At 49.7% G+C, this 19,542-nt stretch overlaps 1 protein-coding gene across 1 annotated transcript in view; it reads right to left on the bottom strand.

The window, feature by feature from the left end:
• sms (spermine synthase) overlaps window positions 1–19,542 on the bottom strand; it is a 63,648-nt gene that overhangs the window by 37,124 nt on the left and 6,982 nt on the right. Inside the window, exons 2-3 of the mRNA XM_059650008.1 lie at window positions 13,952–14,072; window positions 11,739–11,832 (exon numbers count right to left, since the gene is read on the bottom strand). Of these exons, the coding sequence (XP_059505991.1) occupies window positions 11,739–11,832; window positions 13,952–14,072 (215 nt within the window). The remainder of the gene's footprint in view (window positions 1–11,738; window positions 11,833–13,951; window positions 14,073–19,542) is intronic.

The following is a 19,542-nucleotide window of genomic DNA, read 5'->3' as shown; positions in this document are numbered from 1 at the left end:
TATCAATGCCACTCATAATTTTGTCAACCTCTATAAAGCTCACTCCTCATCCTCCAACACTCAGGGGAAAAATAACCCCAGCCTATTAGGCTTCTCCCTATAAATCCTCTAACCCCAGCAACATCCTTGTAAATGTTCTCTGAACCCTTTCAACTCTAAGTCTTTCCTATAGCAGGGAGACCAGAATTTCTCGCAATTCTCCAAAAGTGGCCTAACCACTGTCCTGTACAGCTACAGCATGACCTCCCAACTCCTATACTCAATGCACAGACCAATAAAGGCAAGCATACCAAACACCTTCTTTACCACCCTGTCTACCTACATCTCCACTTGCAAGGAACTATGAACCTGCACTCCAGTCTCTTTGTTCAGCAACACTCCCCAGGACCTTACCATTAACTGTTGAAGTTTTGTCCTGATACGCCTTTTCAAAATGTGGCACCTCACATTTATCTAAACTCAACCCCAGCTGCCACTCCTTGGCCCATTGTCCCATCTGATCCCATTGTACTCGGAGATACTCTTTACTGATGACTACATCACCAATTTTGGCACCATCTGCAAACTTACAAAGCATACCTCCTATGTTCACATCCAAATCATTTATATAAATGATAACAAGCAGCATCGATCCTTGTGGCACATCACTCCTCTGCCCCAGAAGGCAGTGGAGGCCAAGTCTCTGGATACTTTCAAGAAAGAGATAGATAGAGCTCTTAAAGATAGTGGAATCAAGGGTTATGGGGATAAGGCAGGAACAGGATACGGATTGTGGATGATCGGCCATTATAATAATGAATGGTGGTGCTGGCTCAAAGGGCCGAATGGCCTACTCCTGCACCTACTGTCTAATGCCTGTTGTCTATTGGTCACAGTATCTAGTCCAAAGAATAACCTTCCACCATCAACCTGTGTCTCCTCCCTTCAAATCAATCTTTTTTTAAATCCAGGTGGCTAGCTCTCCCTGGATTCCACGTGATCTAACCTTACTAACCAGTTTACCATGCAGAACTTGGTCGAATGCCTGACTGAAGTCTATACAGACAACATCCACCGCTCTGCCTTCAATCTTCTTTGTCACTTCTTAAATAAAAATCTTAATTAATTTAGTCTGACACGACATCCCATGCACAAAGCCATACTGAATAGCCCTAATCAGTCACTGCCTTTCCAAATACATGTAAATCCTGTTGAGGTTGGTTGGCTCGCTAAGCTGGTTTGTTGTTCTGCAGATGTTTCGTTACCATGCTAGGTAACATTCTCAGTGCAGCTTCCGATGAAGCGTTATGTATTTTCCCGCCTGGTTTTTAAAATCTGGGGTCTGTTGAGCTGGATTGCCTCACTTCCGGTTTTCCTTCATAGTGGAGTGTATATGGGGTCGATTTCTACGTGTTTATTAATGGCTTTCTTCAGGGAGAACCAGGCTTCTAGGAATTCCCATGCCTGTCTCTGTTTAGCTTGTCCCAGGGTCTTGGTGTTGTCCCAGTCAAAGTTGTGGTTCTCCTTGTCCATGTGGATTGAGATGAGAGAGTATTAGTCGTGTCTTTTTGTAGCCAGTTGGTGTTCATGTTCTCTTGTTGTTAGTTTCCTTCCTGTTTGTCTGATGTAGTATTTCTCTCTGTCTTTGCAGGGGATCTTGTAGATGACATTGGTCTAGTCCATGGCTTGGGGCGGGGGGGGGGGGGGGGGGGGGGGGTGGGTCTTTAATTCGGGTGAGCAGTTGTCATAGGGTTGATGTGGGTTTGTGTGCTTCTCTGATGTCCAGCGGTTGTAGGAGTCTTGTTCGTTAGTTCCAACGTGCTCCTGGATGTAGGGTAGTGTGACGAACGTGTCCGGTCATGTAGTATCTTCCTGGTGTTGTTCGTGTAGGCATCTTCTGACCCAATTATTTGGATATCCATTATCCTTGAAAACCTGGAAGAGGTATTCTTCTTCCTCCTGGCGCAGTTCTGTGCTGTTACAGTGTGTTGTTGATTTGATTGACTGGAACAACACGAAATTCCTGGAACAAGCTCAGCAGAGACAGGCACGGGAAATGCTAGAAGACTGGCACTCCACAAAGAAAGCCATTAATAAATACAGAACTCGACCCCATTTATATTCCACTACGAAGGAAATCCTGAAGTGAGGTAATCCTGCTCGACAGACCCCAGAGTTTAAGAACCAGGTGGGAAAACACACCGACGCTTCATCGGAGGATGCACCGAGGATGTTAACCAACTCGGTAACGAAACATCTGCAGAACAACAAACCAAAATCAGTGAGCCAACCAACCTCAACACCCACAACCTGAGCTACAAATCTACTCCAAGACCTTAGACATGTAAATCCTATCCCTCAGAATCCCCTCCAAACTTACCCACCACTGACATCAGGCTCACTGGTCTACAGTTCCATTGCTGTTCCTTACCACCTTTCTTAAATAACAACACCACATTAGCCACCTCCAGTCTTCCAGTACCTCACCCGTGTCTATTAATGATACAAATATCTCAGCAAAAGGCCCAGCAATCATTTCCCTAGTTTCCCACAAAATTCTGGCATACCCCAGATCAGGTCCTAGGGATTTATCTGCCTTTATGTATTTTAAGACATCCAGCAGCTCCTCTTCTGTAATATGGGCACATTTCAAGATATTACTAATTATTTCCCCAAGTTCTCTAACTTCCAGATCCTTCTCCACAGTAAATACTGATGCAAAATACTCGGTTAGTATCTCCCCCATCACCTGCAGTTTCACACATGGGCAGACTTACTGATCATTAAGGGGCCCTATTTTCTCCCCAGTAACTCTTTCATCCTTAGTGTATCTGTAGATTCTCTTTGGTTTCTCCCTAACCCTATTTTTCAAAGCTGTGTCATTTCTCCTTTGTGATTTCCCTAGAGTATACTCCTACTGCCCATCTACTCCTCTAGGAATTCACTCAATCCTAGCTGTTTATGCCTGATATATGCCTCCTTTTTCTTGTCAAGAGCCTCAATTTCTCTCATCCAGCATTCCCTGCACCCACCAACCTTGCCCTTCACCCTAACAGGAACATGCTGCTTCTGGGACTTTCACTCTCTCATTTTTGAAGGCCTCCCAGTTTCCAAATGTCCCTTTACCTGTTAATAGCCTCTTCCAATCAACATGTAAAAGTTCTTGCCTAACACCATCAAAATTGGCCTCACTCTGATTTAGATCTTTAACTTTTAGATCAGGTCTACTGTTTTCATAATTACTTTGAAGCTAACAGAATTGCAATCACTGACCCCAAAGTACTCTCTCACTGACACCTTAAGAAGCTGCCCTGCCTTATTTCCCCAAGAGAAGGTCAAGTTTTGCTCCTTCTCTCAGATACATACACATACTGAATCAGAAAACTTTGTACACACAAATTCCGCTTTATCCAAGCACTTAACACTGTGTCCCGCTCTATGTTTGGTAAGTTAAAATCCCCACCATAACTACCCTATTATTCTTACAAGTATCTGAAATCTCCTGAAAAATGCACTTCTCAATTTCCCACTGAACACTGGGGGCCTATAGTACAATCCTACCAAGGTGATCTTCCCTTTCCTAATTCTCAGTTCCACCCAACTAACTTCACTGGATGTACTCCCAGGAATATCCTCCATAACTACAGCCATAATGTTAACCCTAATCAAAAACACCACTGTCCCTCCTCTCTTGCCCCACCACCTTCTATCCTTCCTATAACATCTGTACAGTGGAACATTAAAGTGACTGCCCTGAGCCACGTTTCGATAGTAGCCATGACATTCCGTTCCCAGCCACTCCCCCAGTTCATTCAGCCTTCACTGTCACGCCGTTTGCATTGTAATAAATGCAGTTCAACTTATCAGTCTGGCCTCATTCTCTGCCTTGTCTATTTGATTTGCTCCTCTCTTCAACAATGCTAATCTCAGAATTCTCCCTTTGGCATCCCCCCTCCCCCAAACACACTTTCACCATTTAAAACCTCATGAGTGGCACGAGCAAATCTCCGGGCCAGGACAACTAAGGATATTAAAACAACCCAAGAATGAAATCTACATCAGGGGTGGGATTACAGTTTTAATGGAGACATGAAAAATAAAGATTAGTTTCACTGAAACTGACAGTGAAAGGTGACATGACAGAAGTAGTGACTCTGGAGAGGGTTGACATTGTATGACATTGTTCCTACTGGTCAGCCTCCAATGAGAATTCATTCACATTTATAATGATAACTGAATGTTTTTGAGTGGGGGAGGGGAAGAATTGGAAAAAACAATCCAAGTGCACTGCCAGAAATCAGTCATTGCTAGCCTGACAACATGACAAGAATTCAAACATACTCTGACTACTGTGCGACTATTAAACTGACCCTAATACTTTCTGAACCCACACAGACACTCAACACGCACCATCAAACCTGCCCTTTGACTCTGCTTGGAGCCCACCCCTTCACCATTTCCTTTGCACTGGCTACAGTTGCCCCACCCCAGCAGCCCAGCGACTTCCTACCTATTCTTCCAATAAGCAACCAGCTCCCAGCAAACTCCCAACACCCCTTCTTTCCCAATGTACCCTACATCATCCACTATCTGCTATCCTTCCTTAATTACAGAATTGTTACAGTACAAAATGAAATCATTCAGCCCGCTGTGTCTACACCAGCTATCTGAGCATTGTGATTTTGTGCCAATTCCCTGTCTTTTCCCCATGATCCAGTACATTAGAAGGTTATTTCAATAGAAACTACGCTGTCAATATAACCTGCCTCCAGCACACTTCCAAGCAATGCATTCTATACAGTAACTGCTGTGCGAAAATGTCTTTTTCTGTTTCTTTTGTGAAACACTTCAAACCAGTGCACTTTGGTCCTTGATCCTTTTACATGCAGCAATTCTCCTTTTCCATTCTGTCCAAACTCGATTTTGAAAACTTCTATCAAATCACACCCCCACCCCACCGCCTCCAAGGAAAGCAGTCCCAACTTCTCCAATTATACCTCATAACGGAGGGTGCAAAACCCTGGAACCACTGTCATTAACTTCTTCTGCAATCTCTCCAGATAGTGACATCCTTCCGAAATGTGGTGCCCCGAACTAGATACAATACTCCAGCTGAGGGTCATGTGATTTCCTATACAGATTCAGCATGGTCACCAAGCTGTTACATTCTATGCCTCGATTAATAGAGCAAGAATACTGTATACTTTACTAACAGTTCTCTGTACCTGTACTGCCACCTTTTATTATCTATGTATAGACACACGCAAGTGTCTACGTTCCTTCACGTTCTTTTCAATACAAGCCTTTCTTTTATACCGTTTCTCCATGCTCTTTGTATGAAGCTGTCCCAATACACTTCTGCATACTGAATTTCATCTGCCATCTATCTGACCACTCCAAGTCTTACTGTAGTTCTTAACTGTATTTCTCAGTGCTGTGTTGTCCACAACTTTGGAATTGATGCCTGCACACCAAGCTGCAGATCATCAGGAAAAGGAAGGCTCCCAACATCAACCCCTAGGAACTGAACTCTAAATCTTCCACAAGCCTGAAAAATACCCATTGCCTGTTATCATTTCCTATCCTTCAGCCAATTTTGTAGCTGCATAGCTAACGTTCTTTGTATTGCATAAGCTATAATCACCTTCATGTAATTGTACGGATCACCTTTTGGAAGTACATGTACACCACTTGAAAAGTCCTGCCCACATCAACTCTCTTACTTCCTCAACAGCACAGACTTAATGGGTGAACTGGCCTGTTTCACATTTAGAACAGACTATTTTTCCAGAAAAGGAGAGACTTGACAGACCAGTAAAGATTGTGTGGAACATCTGGCAAACCCCAAAAAAAGGTTTCTCAATTGCCTCATTAATCAAAACAGTGTTGTGTGTTCTCAGAGTCAGCATGCACAAGTGTATCCAGAAGTTCCATGGTGGGGCACAGCCTCCAAATATATGACTGGAGTCACAGTTATGGACAATGCAGGAGGCTGTGTGGCCCATTGCACTTGTAATGCCTTTCTAAAATGAAGTCCACTTAGTCCCATACTCTTCTTTTCCATCAAGTCTTGTGATTTTTCCCAAATATTTATATAAACCGACTTGACAATTACTGCTGAATCTCCGTCCACAACTATTTCTAGCAGTACATTCCTGATCATTTAATTCCTTTGTCAAACATCTTCAATCCACCACATCCTCTGGTTCCCTATTCTTCTCCCAATGGGACAGTTTCTTTCGATTGACTCTTATCAAAACCCCTCTCTTTAAATATATTTATTAAGCTACCCTCTGCCCCCAAAATATATCCTGCAGCTGTTCCACATAACTGAAAACCCTCAGCAGAATTCAGAGAATCAGATGAGGTCCTTCGGCCTATCAAATCTGCACCACCAAAAGTACGCTACTACCTACAGTAGATCCACTTTCCCGCACTAGGCTCAGTTTTGAATGTTTTGACATTACAAGTACTTCACTGAACACATGCAAAGTAATGAAGTAATCATTACATGAAGTATCTCTTCAGCCTACTTTGGTAAATAGCCTTGGCGTTGTTCTCCTGGGTTTGACAAACTTCTGACATACAAATCTCCATAAGAAAGAGGAATAGTAATAGCCATTTGACCCCTCATGCCAGCTCCGTCATTTCAATGGGATCATGGCTGATCAGATATTTCTCATGTCCACTTTTGTGCCTTTTCCCTGTAACCCTGATTTCACTGATCATGAAATAATCTAACTCAGCCTTACATATACACAAGGACTCTCCCTCCACTGCTCTCTGCAGCAACAAGATCCAAAGCCTTTCAACGCTCTGAAAAAAGAAATTCCTCCTCAATTCGCACCCTTTATTCTGAGACTGTCCCCTCTGGTCCTAGACCCTCCCACGAGGGGAAACATCCTCTCAGCATGTTTCAATGAGATCACCTCTCATTCTTCTAAACTCCAATGACTTTTATCTGTTGCTCATCAGATAATTCCTCCATACCAGGGACCATCCCAGTGAACTTTCTCTGATCTGCCTGCAGTGAAAATAATAGCTTTTCTTTAGCAAGAGGATCAAAACTGCTCTGAGTGCTCCAGATATGGTCTCACCAGCACCTTGTACAGTTGCAGTCAGACTTCCCTACTCTTTTACTCCAAACCCCTTGAAATAAGGGCCAACATTCTATGAGCCTTCCTGATTATCTGCTGCATTGTGTGCTAGGTTTCTGCATTTCATGCATAAGTTCCCCCAAGTCCCTTTGTGTTACAGCTTTCAGCAGTTTCTCTCTATTTAAATAATATTTTGCTCTTTTGTTCCCTTTTCCAATATGAACTTCACATTCTCCCACATTATAATTCATTTGCCAACTTTTTACCCACTTAATTTAGGGCGGCACGGTGGCTCAGTGGTTAGCACTGTAGCCTCTCAGCGCCAGGGACCCCGGTTCGATTCCAGCCGCAGGAACTGTGTGTGGAGTTTGCACATTCTCCCAGTGTCTGCGTGGGTTTCCTCCAGGTGCTCCGGTTTCCTCCCACAGTCCAAAGATGTACAGGCTAGGTGGATCAGCCATGCTAAATTGCCCACAGTGTTTCAGGGGTGTGTGGGTCTGGGTGCGATGCTCCAAAAGACGGTGTGGACTTGTTGGGCTGAACGGTCTGTTTCCACACTGTAGGGAATCTAATCTAATTCATCAATATCTTTCTGCAAACTGCTTACATACCCATAGGAACAGGTTCTGTCACATTTTTGTCATCTGTAGATTTGACTGCAGTATATTCACTTCCTTCCTCCAAGTCCTTTATATATATATTGTAAATATTTGTAGCCCCAGCACTGAATCCTGTGGAACCTCAATGGTCACAGGTCGTCAACTGAAAATGAACTCTTCATTCCCACTCACTGATTTCTGCTCACTAGCCAATTTCCTTCCACAGCAACATGCTACCTCCAAAACTGTGGGCTCCTGTCTTATGCCTTAATCTTTTATACTTTTGCAAATGCCTTCTCAAAATCCAAATACAAACATCTACTGGTTCCCCTCCACCCAGACTGGTTGAGACTTCCTCAAAAAAAATCTAATAAATTAGTCAGAAATGAGTTCCTTTTTATAAAACTATGCTCTGTTTGATTTGATTAAAACAAAAGAGAAGTACAGCACAGGAACAGGCCCTCCAAGCCTGTACCGATCATCATGCCCTGACTAAGCTAAAAAACATTTCTTCTGCCCTTATTTGGTCCGTATCTCTCCATTCCCTGCCTATTCATGTAACCATCCAGATGCCTCTTAAATGTCACCAATGTGCCGCTTCCACCATCTCCTCTGGCAGTGTATTCCAGGCTCCTGCCACTCTGTGAAAAACTTTCCTCACATATCTCTCTTGAACTTTCCCCCTCTCACCTTGAACTTGTGCCCTCCACTGTAATTGAAACTTCAATCCTAGGAAAAAGCCTCTGACTATACCCTATCTATGCCTCTCATAATTCTGTAGACCTCTATCTGGTCTCTTGACAGCCAGCGTCTTTCCAGTGAAAACAATCCTGTCTTTTTACCCTTTCCTTACAGCCAATGTCCTTGAGATTGGGAAACATCATGGTGAACCTTCCCTGCACTGTCTCCAATGCTTCCACGTCCTTCCGGTAACGTGGCAATCAAAACTGCACAAAGTACTCAAAATGCGGCCTAACAAAGGTTTTATGAAGCTGCAACATGTTTTGCCAACTCTTGTACTCCATGTTCCAGCTGATGAAGGCAGCATGCCATATGCCTTCATAAATCACTTTGGCCACCTGTGTTGTGTTGCCAAGAACTCCACTAATCTTTGTGTCATCTGCAAAGTTACTAATCAGACCACCCACATTTTCCTCCAGATCATTTACATATACTACAAACATTACAGGACCCAAGATTGATCCCTGTGGAACACCAACAGTTACTGGTCTCCATTCTGAAAAACACCCTTTGACTGCTACCTTCTGTGTTCTATGACAGAGCCAGTTTTTTTATCCATCTAGCCAGCCCATCCCAAATCCCATGTGATTATAGATTTTGTACCATTCTGCCACATGGGACTTTAACAAGCGTCATACTAAAGTCCATATAAACTACACCCACAGCTCTTCCCTTATCAATTATCTGTGTCACCTCTTCAAAAAATTCGATCAGGTTGGTGTGACATGACCTTCACCGTATAAAACCATGCTGTCGTTAATTAGTTCATTTTCTTTCAAGTGTGTACATATTCGGTCCCTCAATATCTTCTCCAAGAGCTTCCCCATTACAGATGTCAGACACACCGGACTGTAATTTCCTCCATTATCCCTGCTTCCTTCCTTAAACCAGGGAACAACATTGACTAATCCCCAGTCTGCTGGAAACTCACCTGTGGTCAAGGAGGATGTGAAGATTTCTGGTAATGCACCTGTTGCTTCTTCCCTTGCCGCTTGTAGCAACCTGGGATAGATTCCATCTGGCCCTGGGGACTTGTCTACCTTAATGCAATTTAGGATACCCAAAACATCTGCCTTTAATATACTGACATTCTCTCAAGTATTCACATACTCTTTACTGACCTCAACATCAGTCATGTCCTTCTCCTTGGTGAATATCAATGCAAAGTACTTTTTAAGGGGGCCTACTCTTTCTTCTGCTACCCTCTTCCTTCTAACATGTATACAAAAGCCTGGGATTCTCCTTGACCCTGTTGGCTGAAGACATTTCATGGTCCCTCTTAGCCTTCCTAATTCTGCATTTAAGTTATTTCCTAATTTCTCTACATTCCTCAAGGACTTTGTTAGTTTATAGTTGCCTAGACCTACCGTATGCTTCCTTTTTCCTTTTGATTAGGTTTACAATTTCCCTTGTCCAAACGCGCTGGTCTTACTTCGTTAGTAATTGATTCCAGTAATTTTCCTACAATAGATGCAAGACAAATTGGCCTACATATACCTGCTATTGTCTCCCTTCTTTTCTCAATAGAGCCATTGCAATGATAGTTTTCCAATCCTTGTACTTCTACAGAATCCAAGGACTTTTGGAAAATTATAACCAATGTATCCACCATCTCTGTAGCTAATTATTTTAGTATCCTCAGTCAGAAGCCATCAGGATTTCTCTTGTGATGGTGATAGTACTTAACTCTTCCCCCATATTCTTTAATATTAATGGGATGCTTGAAGTATCTTCCACCTGATGCAAGACACGAATGAAAAATATCTATTTAACTCCTCTGCCACTTCCTTATAACTGTCTCCACAGATTCATTTACTACGGTGTCTATGTTCACTTTTACCACATTATTCCTTTCTATATATTCAAAACTCTTATTGTTAGTCTCCATACTCCTCATAGTTTTACTTTCTCTGTCTTTATTATATGTTTACTTCTCCTCTGCAGGATTCTGAATTTATCTTAGTCTTCAGGTATATGACTCCCTTTATTCATTTTTCTTCTCTCTACTTTAAACTCTCATTGGCTTCCCTGGTTGTTTTATCACCCCCCTCAGAATCTTTCCTCCTTACTGGGATAATGTTTTGCCGCGAGTCACAACTTACCTCCTTAAACAACTACCACTGCTTTCTTACTGCAATCTATCCACCTAATCCACTTTAGCTAATTCTATCCTCATTTCATTGTAATTCCCCTTTGGTTAAACACAGTTGTTCCTGATACAAGTTTCTCACTCTCAAACTGAATGTTAAATTCTATGTTATGATCACTACTCCCTAGAGGATTTTTACTGAGATCACTTATTAAACCTGCCTCATTAACCATTACCAGGCCCAAGATCTTACATTTTTGCCATTTTAATCCTAACTTTTGTATATCTGTGGCCCTATTTGCCTCTGCCTTTGATTACCTTGTTTACCATCTTTGCATTTTACTGTTCTCTCTCAGTCCTGCCCTCACTGTAATAGCAGAGGCCTGGACTATTTTATAAAGGTCCAACATAACTTTCTTACGTTTATAACGTATTGCACTCTAAACCAACTTGAGGATTCCCTCAGCCTTTTCAACATTTTCCTTCACTGTCCCATTGCCTTCAAAAATTTGTGTATATATGTCCATCTGTGAACATTGCACAAAACAACTACAAAATGCTTTTCACAGACACAGATGAATGTAACCTATAAAACCAATTGCACTTTAGAGTGCATTCACAGCAGAGAAGCATCTCACTCAACCTGTTTAATCGCTCAACTCCATTAGGCAAACACAATTATAGAAATACCTGTGTAACTATTAAAGAATGACTAAACCAGTTAATGATCATCACTAAAATAAATAAATAAAACTTCCTACACGTTCTGCTCTCAACTTTCCCAGAGAGTCTGGCCTAACGGGCACCTCCCTGTTTGACCAGTAGCTCATGTGAAACTGTCTCTATTCCAATCCTGGGCTTGCATCCCATTATTCTCAGGTTTGTAGAAAGTCCAGATGGGTCAAGTTCCAAGTATCTATTCCCTTAGTGAATCTGAACAGATTGGCCTCGAAATACTATCAACCCTGTAACTTTCAGTTTGGCATCAGCTATTTGCGCACTGGGTAATCAAGCTGTATTAGCCTACCATTGTACTCCAAGCTGTGACCTTATGCAGGCTCAATTCATTCTCTATAAGGCAAGTCGCAGAAAAACCTGGACATGGTAAAATATTACAAAAGGCACTTGGTAAACTAGGCTTTTTTGTTCAGCAATATCTATGCACATCACCTGAAGTTGCACTACAAAATAAAAATATTTTCATAAAGTAGGAGGACTATGTGCTATGATTACCGTTTCAATTGCTGCTCGTCCTTTGTTATCTGCTTCATAGCTATGGATGTCAAATGTCAACAGCTTGTCCGTGTATATTCTCAGAGTGGCAAAACTGCAAGTAAAAATTCATTCCAGTTTTAAAAAGTAGCATATTGCATTTGTGTAATCTGGGCTCCATTATTATAAAACTGTCCACAGAACTCAAAAGTTATCTGGCTTATCCTGCTTGTTAAGGAGGTGCTGAGAGGATGTTTCCCCTTGTGGGGGATTGTAGGAGTACAGGCAGTTGAAAGATAAGTCTCCCATTTAAGATGAAGATTTGGAGGAACTTCTTTAGGATTTTCTTCCCCAGACAGCAACGGCAACTTGGCCTTTCAATATATTCAAGGCCATCTTCAACAGGTTTTTTTTAAAACTCATGGTTATTATGGGAAGGGAGATGCCAGGCATCTGACCACATGGTGCAGTCAGTTCAATAGGCAGGGCTGTCTACTCCAGCTCCTTATGTTCACGTGTTTTTTTTTAAAGAAAACAGAGTTACTCCAGAACTTCAGCACAACTTCCATATCCAAAGATTTTGAAAATGTTTAGATATCATTCTAAGACACAATCCAACACCAAAACCATAAGCACAGAGAGTAAGGTGGTTGAAGAATGACAGACAAATGGCACGCATGGTTTCTTACTGTACACCTTTAAAGGTGCCTTGAAAGTCATAAAGTATCCAGGGTGCTTCGCAGGAGCATTGTTAAATGAGATCTAACACTGAGCAACAGGTAGTGATACTTGGGCAGTAGATAAAACAAGAGTCTGAGAAAACTTGGGTGTTGGGAGTGGGGCAGGGGGAGAGAGAGAGAGAGAGAGAGAGAGAGAGAGAGAGAGAGAGAGAGAGAGAGAGAGAGAGAGAGAGATTCCAGAAGGGAATTCTGCAACTACAGCTAAATATCTTTACTTCTGTACGCAAATTTCCCTTTAAATGAAGGCCAACATTCACCTAACTGCTTACTGAACCTACATGATAGCTTTTAGTGACTCATGGAGCAACATTTCCCAACCTCTCTCAGTTTGGTTTAAAAAAAAGCTGGAATATTTCTCAAAGTTAATAGCTTCACACTGATTTACATTATATTCTACTTGCAATACTATACTCCTTTCATTTAGTCACATTCCCCATGTTTAACTGGGAGAGATCTCTGTTAATCCAATACTTGACACTGTATAAGCAGTGGATTTAATGGCTATACAATGTGATGAGAGGGAGGATTGAGAGACAGGCACTGATTTGGGTGGCATGATGGAGCAGTAGTTAGCACTGCTGCCTCTCAGGGCCAGGAACCCAGGTTCAATCCCAGGCTTGGGCAACTGTCTACATGAGTTTCTGCCTAGTGCTCCAGTTTTGTTTGCACAGTCCAGAGATGGGCTAGGTGGAGTGGCCATGCTAACTTGTCCATAGTGCCCAGGGATATGCAGGCTAGGTGGATTAGCTATGGCAAACGTGGAGTTATGGGGGTAGGATGGGGAGTTGCACAATGCTCTTCAGAGAGTCAGTGCAGACTTGATAGACTGAATAGACTCTAAATGCACTGCAAGGATTCTACTGAGTTGTGGAAGTGATGTTATGTTTTTAACAAGCCTGGATGAGAATCAGGGCTGTGGGCAGATCTCTGTGAGGCGCCAGAGTTAATATTCTGGCAATGGAAAGAGAAAGCCAATGACAGAGTCATTGACGAGTTATGGACACTTAAGAATGGAATCAGGTGAGACCAATCCCAGCAGTTGAACAACAGTGGAGATGCATAGGAGGAAGACAAAAGTGATCAACTATTGACTAACAAGTTGAAAGAGTAGAGAGGTCAGTTTATCACAGTTATGCAACTAAGAGACATTCTGGTGTGGTGGTGGAAAGGATAATTGGTGGGAAAGGCAGGATTGGATTTGGGAACTGGGAGAAGGAAGGAAGATTGGAGGGAGGGCAGCAGATTGCAGAGTATAGGGGTGGAGACTGATGACTGCAGATTTGAAGGAGAGGGGCACAATGCCTCACAGGAGAGACCATTTAAAGCAAAGGTACATTGGACGTCAGCTGTTTGGGTGAATAAGGGAGGGAGAAGGAGTTATGTCACATGCGCAGGATGACTGTCAACAGGGAGGCATGGGAGACAAAAATATTTACAGGATATACACCAAAAGAACTGCCCCACAATTGCTGATGGATAAGACTAGTTTCTTACCTCCCACTCTTTGCAACATACGTGACCAAGTAACCATTTTCTCCTAAGTTCTGAACAGTCTCCGTCATTTTTTGTTCCTGAAAAATGGGCTGCAAGGCCTCAAGAACTGTTCTGCTATCAGCTGGAGGAAAAGTAAATGAAACCTATGTTAACCAGTGATTGCAGCTAGCTCTTAACAACACTGCAGTTTCGTAGAAGTCACCACATCACCCTGGCTCAGGCATATAATGTTACTCCCTTTGGTGACACTGCAGTCCCAAGCAATTCAGGGTGTCAGCAAGGCTCAACACTACCCTTAAAGTCCAACTACATTATTAGCCACATTCAGAGAAGTAAGTGCAAAATATCCACACAGAATTTGGAGCAGGCCAAGGGAATAAACACAAAGGAGTGGAAAGTCACAGATTAAATAGAAGCAAAGACCATCCCTAGTAGCATGAGAGGTAGTGGTGGTGAGGTGCCTTCCTGAATCTCAGTTCATTTAGACTGTAAAGACAGAGCAGTAGTAGGCCATTCAGCCTATCACAGCTGAGCTGTTAACCATCAAATCCACTTTCCTGCCATTTGATGTAGGTAGACCCAACAATGATGTTCAAGATGGACGTCCGGGATTTTGTTCAAGTGACACTGAAGAAACAGCTGTAGGGTTCCCGGACTTGGAAATGTATGACATCTTCCTTTGCTGTGGCTGGGCCAAAATCTTCAAAACTCCTTCCTAACGGCACTGTAGAACTAGCTTCACAGTGTGAACTATAGGGGCTTCACTGACACTGCTCAAGAGGAATTTAAAGTGTTGCTCTAGTATTGCATGAATAAGATATCAAACAAATAGAGCCTTTCACAAAACTCAAATTAACAAGGCATTTTACACCAATGATATAATAAGGTGTAGAGCTTGAACACAGCAGGCCAAGCAGCATCAGAGGAGCAGGAAAGCTGATGTTTCATGTCTGGACACTTGTTCAAGATGCTGCTTGGCCTGCTGTGTTCATCCAGCTCTAAACCTTGTTATCCCAGATTCTCCAACATCTGCAGTTCCCACTATCTCTGAATCAACTTGACGCCAATAAAGGGCAGCACAGTGGCTCAGTGGTTAGCGGTGCAGCCTCACAGCACCAGGTACCCGGGTTCGATTCCATCCTCGGGTGACTGTCTGTGTGGAGTTTGCCCGTTCTCCCTGTGTCTGTGTGGGTTTCCTCCGGGTGCTCCGGTTTCCTCCCACAGTCCAAAGATGTGCAGGCTAGGTGGATTGGCAGTGCTAAATTGCCCGTAGTGTTCAGGGGTATGTGGGTTATAGGGGGATGCGTTTGGGTGGGATGCTTCAAAGGGCAGTGTGGACTTGTTGGACCGAAGGGCCTGTTTCCACACTGTAGGGGATGTAATCTAATCTAAACTAATTTTGAAATGAACTTGCTGCTGTCTTGCACACAAATTGCGTAAAATAAACAGTGGTGATGACTAGATGAGATTTGATGTTGGCTATTTTTGGAGGGGTGTCGACTGTGGAAAGCATGCGGGCGGGGGGGGGACACGAAAGGGGGACGGGCGAGGGTGAGGATCGTTGGGTGCGCGCGTGGAAGGGAGACTGGGGAGATTGTGGTGAGGGAGGGGACTGGACGCTGTGGGGGTGGGGGAGGGAGAGAAGGGGGGGAGCGGGTGCGGGGGAGGGGGGAGCGGGTGCGGGGGAGGGGGGGACCGGGTGCCGGGGAGGGGGGGGAGAGGGCGGGGGGGGGGGATGGGGGAGAGGCGGGGGGGGGGATGGGGGAGAGGCGGGGGGGGAAGAGAGAGACGGGGGGGGAAGAGAGAGACGGGGGGGGGGGGGGGGGAGAGAGACGGGGGGGGGGGAGAGAGACGGGGGGGGGGGAGAGAGACGGGGGGGGGGGAGAGAGACGGGGGGGGGGAGAGAGACGGGGGGGGGGGAGAGAGACGGGGGGGGGGGAGGGGAGAGACGGGGGGGGGGGAGAGAGAGACGGGGGGGGGGGAGAGAGACGGGGGGGGGGAGAGAGACGGGGGGGGGGAGAGAGACGGGGGGGGGGAGAGAGACGGGGGGGGGAGAGAGACGGGGGGGGGAGAGAGACGGGGGGGGGGAGAGAGACGGGGGGGGGGGAGAGAGACGGGGGGGGGGAGAGAGACGGGGGGGGGGAGAGAGACGGGGGGGGGGGAGAGAGACGGGGGGGGGGAGAGAGACGGGGGGGGGGAGAGAGACGGGGGGGGGGGAGAGAGACGGGGGGGGAGAGACGGGGGAGAGACGGGGGGGGAGAGAGACGGGGGGGGGGGAGAGAGACGGGGGGGGGGGAGAGAGACGGGGGGGGGGAGAGAGACGGGGGGGGGGAGAGAGACGGGGGGGGGGAGAGAGACGGGGGGGGGGGAGAGAGACGGGGGGGGGGGAGAGAGACGGGGGGGGGAGAGAGACGGGGGGGGGAGAGAGACGGGGGGGGGAGAGAGACGGGGGGGGGAGAGAGACGGGGGGGGGGGAGAGAGACGGGGGGGGGGAGAGAGACGGGGGGGGGGGAGAGAGACGGGGGGGGGGAGAGAGACGGGGGGGGGGAGAGAGACGGGGGGGGGGAGAGAGACGGGGGGGGAGAGAGACGGGGGGGGGAGAGAGACGGGGGGGGGGAGAGAGACGGGGGGGGGAGAGAGAGACGGGGGGGGGAGAGAGACGGGGGGGGGGAGAGAGACGGGGGGGGGGGGAGAGACGGGGGGGGGGGAGAGACGGGGGGGGGGGGGGGGAGAGACGGGGGGGGGGGGGAGAGACGGGGGGGGGGGGGAGAGACGGGGGGGGGAGAGACGGGGGGGGGAGAGACGGGGGGGGGGAGAGAGACGGGGGGGGAGAGAGACGGGGGGGGGAGAGAGACGGGGGGGGGGAGAGAGACGGGGGGGGGGAGAGAGACGGGGGGGGGAGAGAGACGGGGGGGGGGAGAGAGACGGGGGGGGGAGAGAGACGGGGGGGGAGAGAGACGGGGGGGGGAGAGAGACGGGGGGGGGAGAGAGACGGGGGGGGGGAGAGAGACGGGGGGGGGAGAGAGACGGGGGGGGAGGAGAGAGACGGGGGGGGGAGAGAGACGGGGGGGGAGAGAGACGGGGGGGGGAGAGAGACGGGGGGGGGAGAGAGACGGGGGGGGGAGAGAGACGGGGGGGGGAGAGAGACGGGGGGGGGAGAGAGACGGGGGGGGGAGAGAGACGGGGGGGGGAGAGAGACGGGGGGGGGAGAGAGACGGGGGGGGGAGAGAGACGGGGGGGGGAGAGAGACGGGGGGGGGGAGAGAGACGGGGGGGGGAGAGAGACGGGGGGGGGAGAGAGACGGGGGGGGGGAGAGAGACGGGGGGGGGAGAGAGACGGGGGGGGGGAGAGAGACGGGGGGGGGGAGAGAGACGGGGGGGGAGAGAGACGGGGGGGGGGAGAGAGACGGGGGGGGGGGGGAGAGAGACGGGGGGGGGGGGAGAGAGACGGGGGGGGGGGGAGAGACGGGGGGGGGAGAGAGACGGGGGGGAGAGAGACGGGGGGGGAGAGAGACGGGGGGGGGGAGAGAGACGGGGGGGGAGAGAGACGGGGGGGGGGAGAGAGACGGGGGGCGGAGAGAGACGGGGGGGGGAGAGAGAGAGACGGGGGGGGGAGAGAGACGGGGGGGGGAGAGAGACGGGGGGGGGGGAGAGAGAGAGACGGGGGAGGGGGGAGAGAGACGGGGGAGGGGGGAGAGAGACGGGGGGGGGGGAGAGAGACGGGGGGGGGGGAGAGAGAGTCGGGGGGGGGAACCGGGGGGGGGGGGGGAGAGAGAGAGAGACGGGGGGGGGGGAGAGAGAGAGACGGGGGGGGGGAAAGAGAGAGAGAGAGACGGGGGGGGGAGAGAGAGACGGGGGGGGGGAGAGAGAGACGGGGGGGGGGAGAGAGAGACGGGGGGGGGAGAGAGACGGGGGGGGGGAGAGAGACGGGGGGGGGGAGAGAGACGGGGGGCGGAGAGAGACGGGGGGGGAGAGAGAGAGACGGGGGGGGGAGAGAGACGGGGGGGGGAGAGAGACGGGGGGGGGAGGAGAGAGACGGGGGAGGGGGGAGAGAGACGGGGGAGGGGGGAGAGAGACGGGGGGGGGGGGGAGAGAGACGGGGGGGGGGGGAGAGAGAGTCGGGGGGGGGGAACCGGGGGGGGGGGGAGAGAGAGAGAGACGGGGGGGGGGAGAGAGAGAGACGGGGGGGGGGAAAGAGAGAGAGAGAGACGGGGGGGGGGAGAGAGAGACGGGGGGGGAGGGGAGAGAGAGACGGGGGGGGAGAGAGAGACGGGGGGGGGAGAGAGACGGGGGGGGGAGAGAGACGGGGGGGGGAGAGAGACGGGGGGGGGAGAGAGACGGGGGGGGGAGAGAGAGAGAGACGGGGGGGGGAGAGAGAGACGGGGGGGGGGAGAGAGACGGGGGGGGGGAGAGAGAGTCGGGGGGGGGGAGAGAGAGTCGGGGGGGGGAGAGAGAGTCGGGGGGGGGGGAGAGAGAGAGAGACGGGGGGGGAGAGAGAGAGAGACGGGGGGGGGGGGAGAGAGAGAGACGGGGGGGGGAGAGAGAGAGACGGGGGGGGGGAGAGAGAGAGACGGGGGGGGGGAGAGAGAGAGACGGGGGGGGGGAGAGAGAGAGACGGGGGGGGGGAGAGAGAGAGAGAGAGACGGGGGGGGGAGAGAGAGACGGGGGGGGGAGAGAGAGACGGGGGGGGGAGAGAGAGACGGGGGGGGGAGAGAGAGACGGGGGGGGGGAGAGAGAGACGGGGGGGGGAGAGAGAGACGGGGGGGGGAGAGAGAGAGACGGGGGGGGGAGAGAGAGACGGGGGGGGGAGAGAGAGAGACGGGGGGGGAGAGAGAGAGACGGGGGGGGGGAGAGAGAGACGGGGGGGGAGAGAGACGGGGGGGAGAGAGAGACGGGGGGGGGAGAGAGAGACGGGGGGGGGAGAGAGAGACGGGGGGGGGAGAGACGAGAGAGACGGGGGGGGGGGAGAGAGAGAGACGGGGGGGGGGAGAGAGAGACGGGGGGGGGGAGAGAGAGACGGGGGGGGGGGAGAGAGACGGGGGGGGGAGAGAGAGACGGGGGGGGGGAGAGAGAGACGGGGGGGGGGAGAGAGAGGACGGGGGGGGGGAGAGAGAGACGGGGGGGGGGGAGAGAGAGACGGGGGGGGGGGACAGAGAGACGGGGGGGGGGACAGAGAGACGGGGGGGGGCAGAGAGACGGGGGGGGGGAGAGAGAGACGGGGGGGGGGAAGAGAGAGACGGGGGGGGGGAGAGAGAGACGGGGGGGGGAGAGAGAGACGGGGGGGGGAGAGAGAGACGGGGGGGGGAGAGAGAGACGGGGGGAGGGGGGAGAGAGACGGGGGGGGGAGAGAGAGACGGGGGGGGGAGAGAGACGGGGGGGGAGAGAGACGGGGGGGGGAGAGAGACGGGGGGGGGGGAGAGAGACGGGGGGGGGAGAGAGACGGGGGGGGGAGAGAGACGGGGGGGGGAGAGAGACGGGGGGGGGAGAGAGACGGGGGGGGAGAGAGACGGGGGGGGAGAGAGACGGGGGGGGAGAGAGACGGTGGGGGGGGAGAGAGAGACGGGGGGGGGAGAGAGAGAGGCCGGGGGGGAG

Source organism: Stegostoma tigrinum, chromosome 12 (genome assembly GCF_030684315.1).
Source record: "Stegostoma tigrinum isolate sSteTig4 chromosome 12, sSteTig4.hap1, whole genome shotgun sequence".
Lineage (NCBI taxonomy): Eukaryota > Metazoa > Chordata > Chondrichthyes > Orectolobiformes > Stegostomatidae > Stegostoma > Stegostoma tigrinum.
Note: the sequence above shows the minus strand (reverse complement) of the source record. Positions and strands in the feature narration are given on the sequence as shown.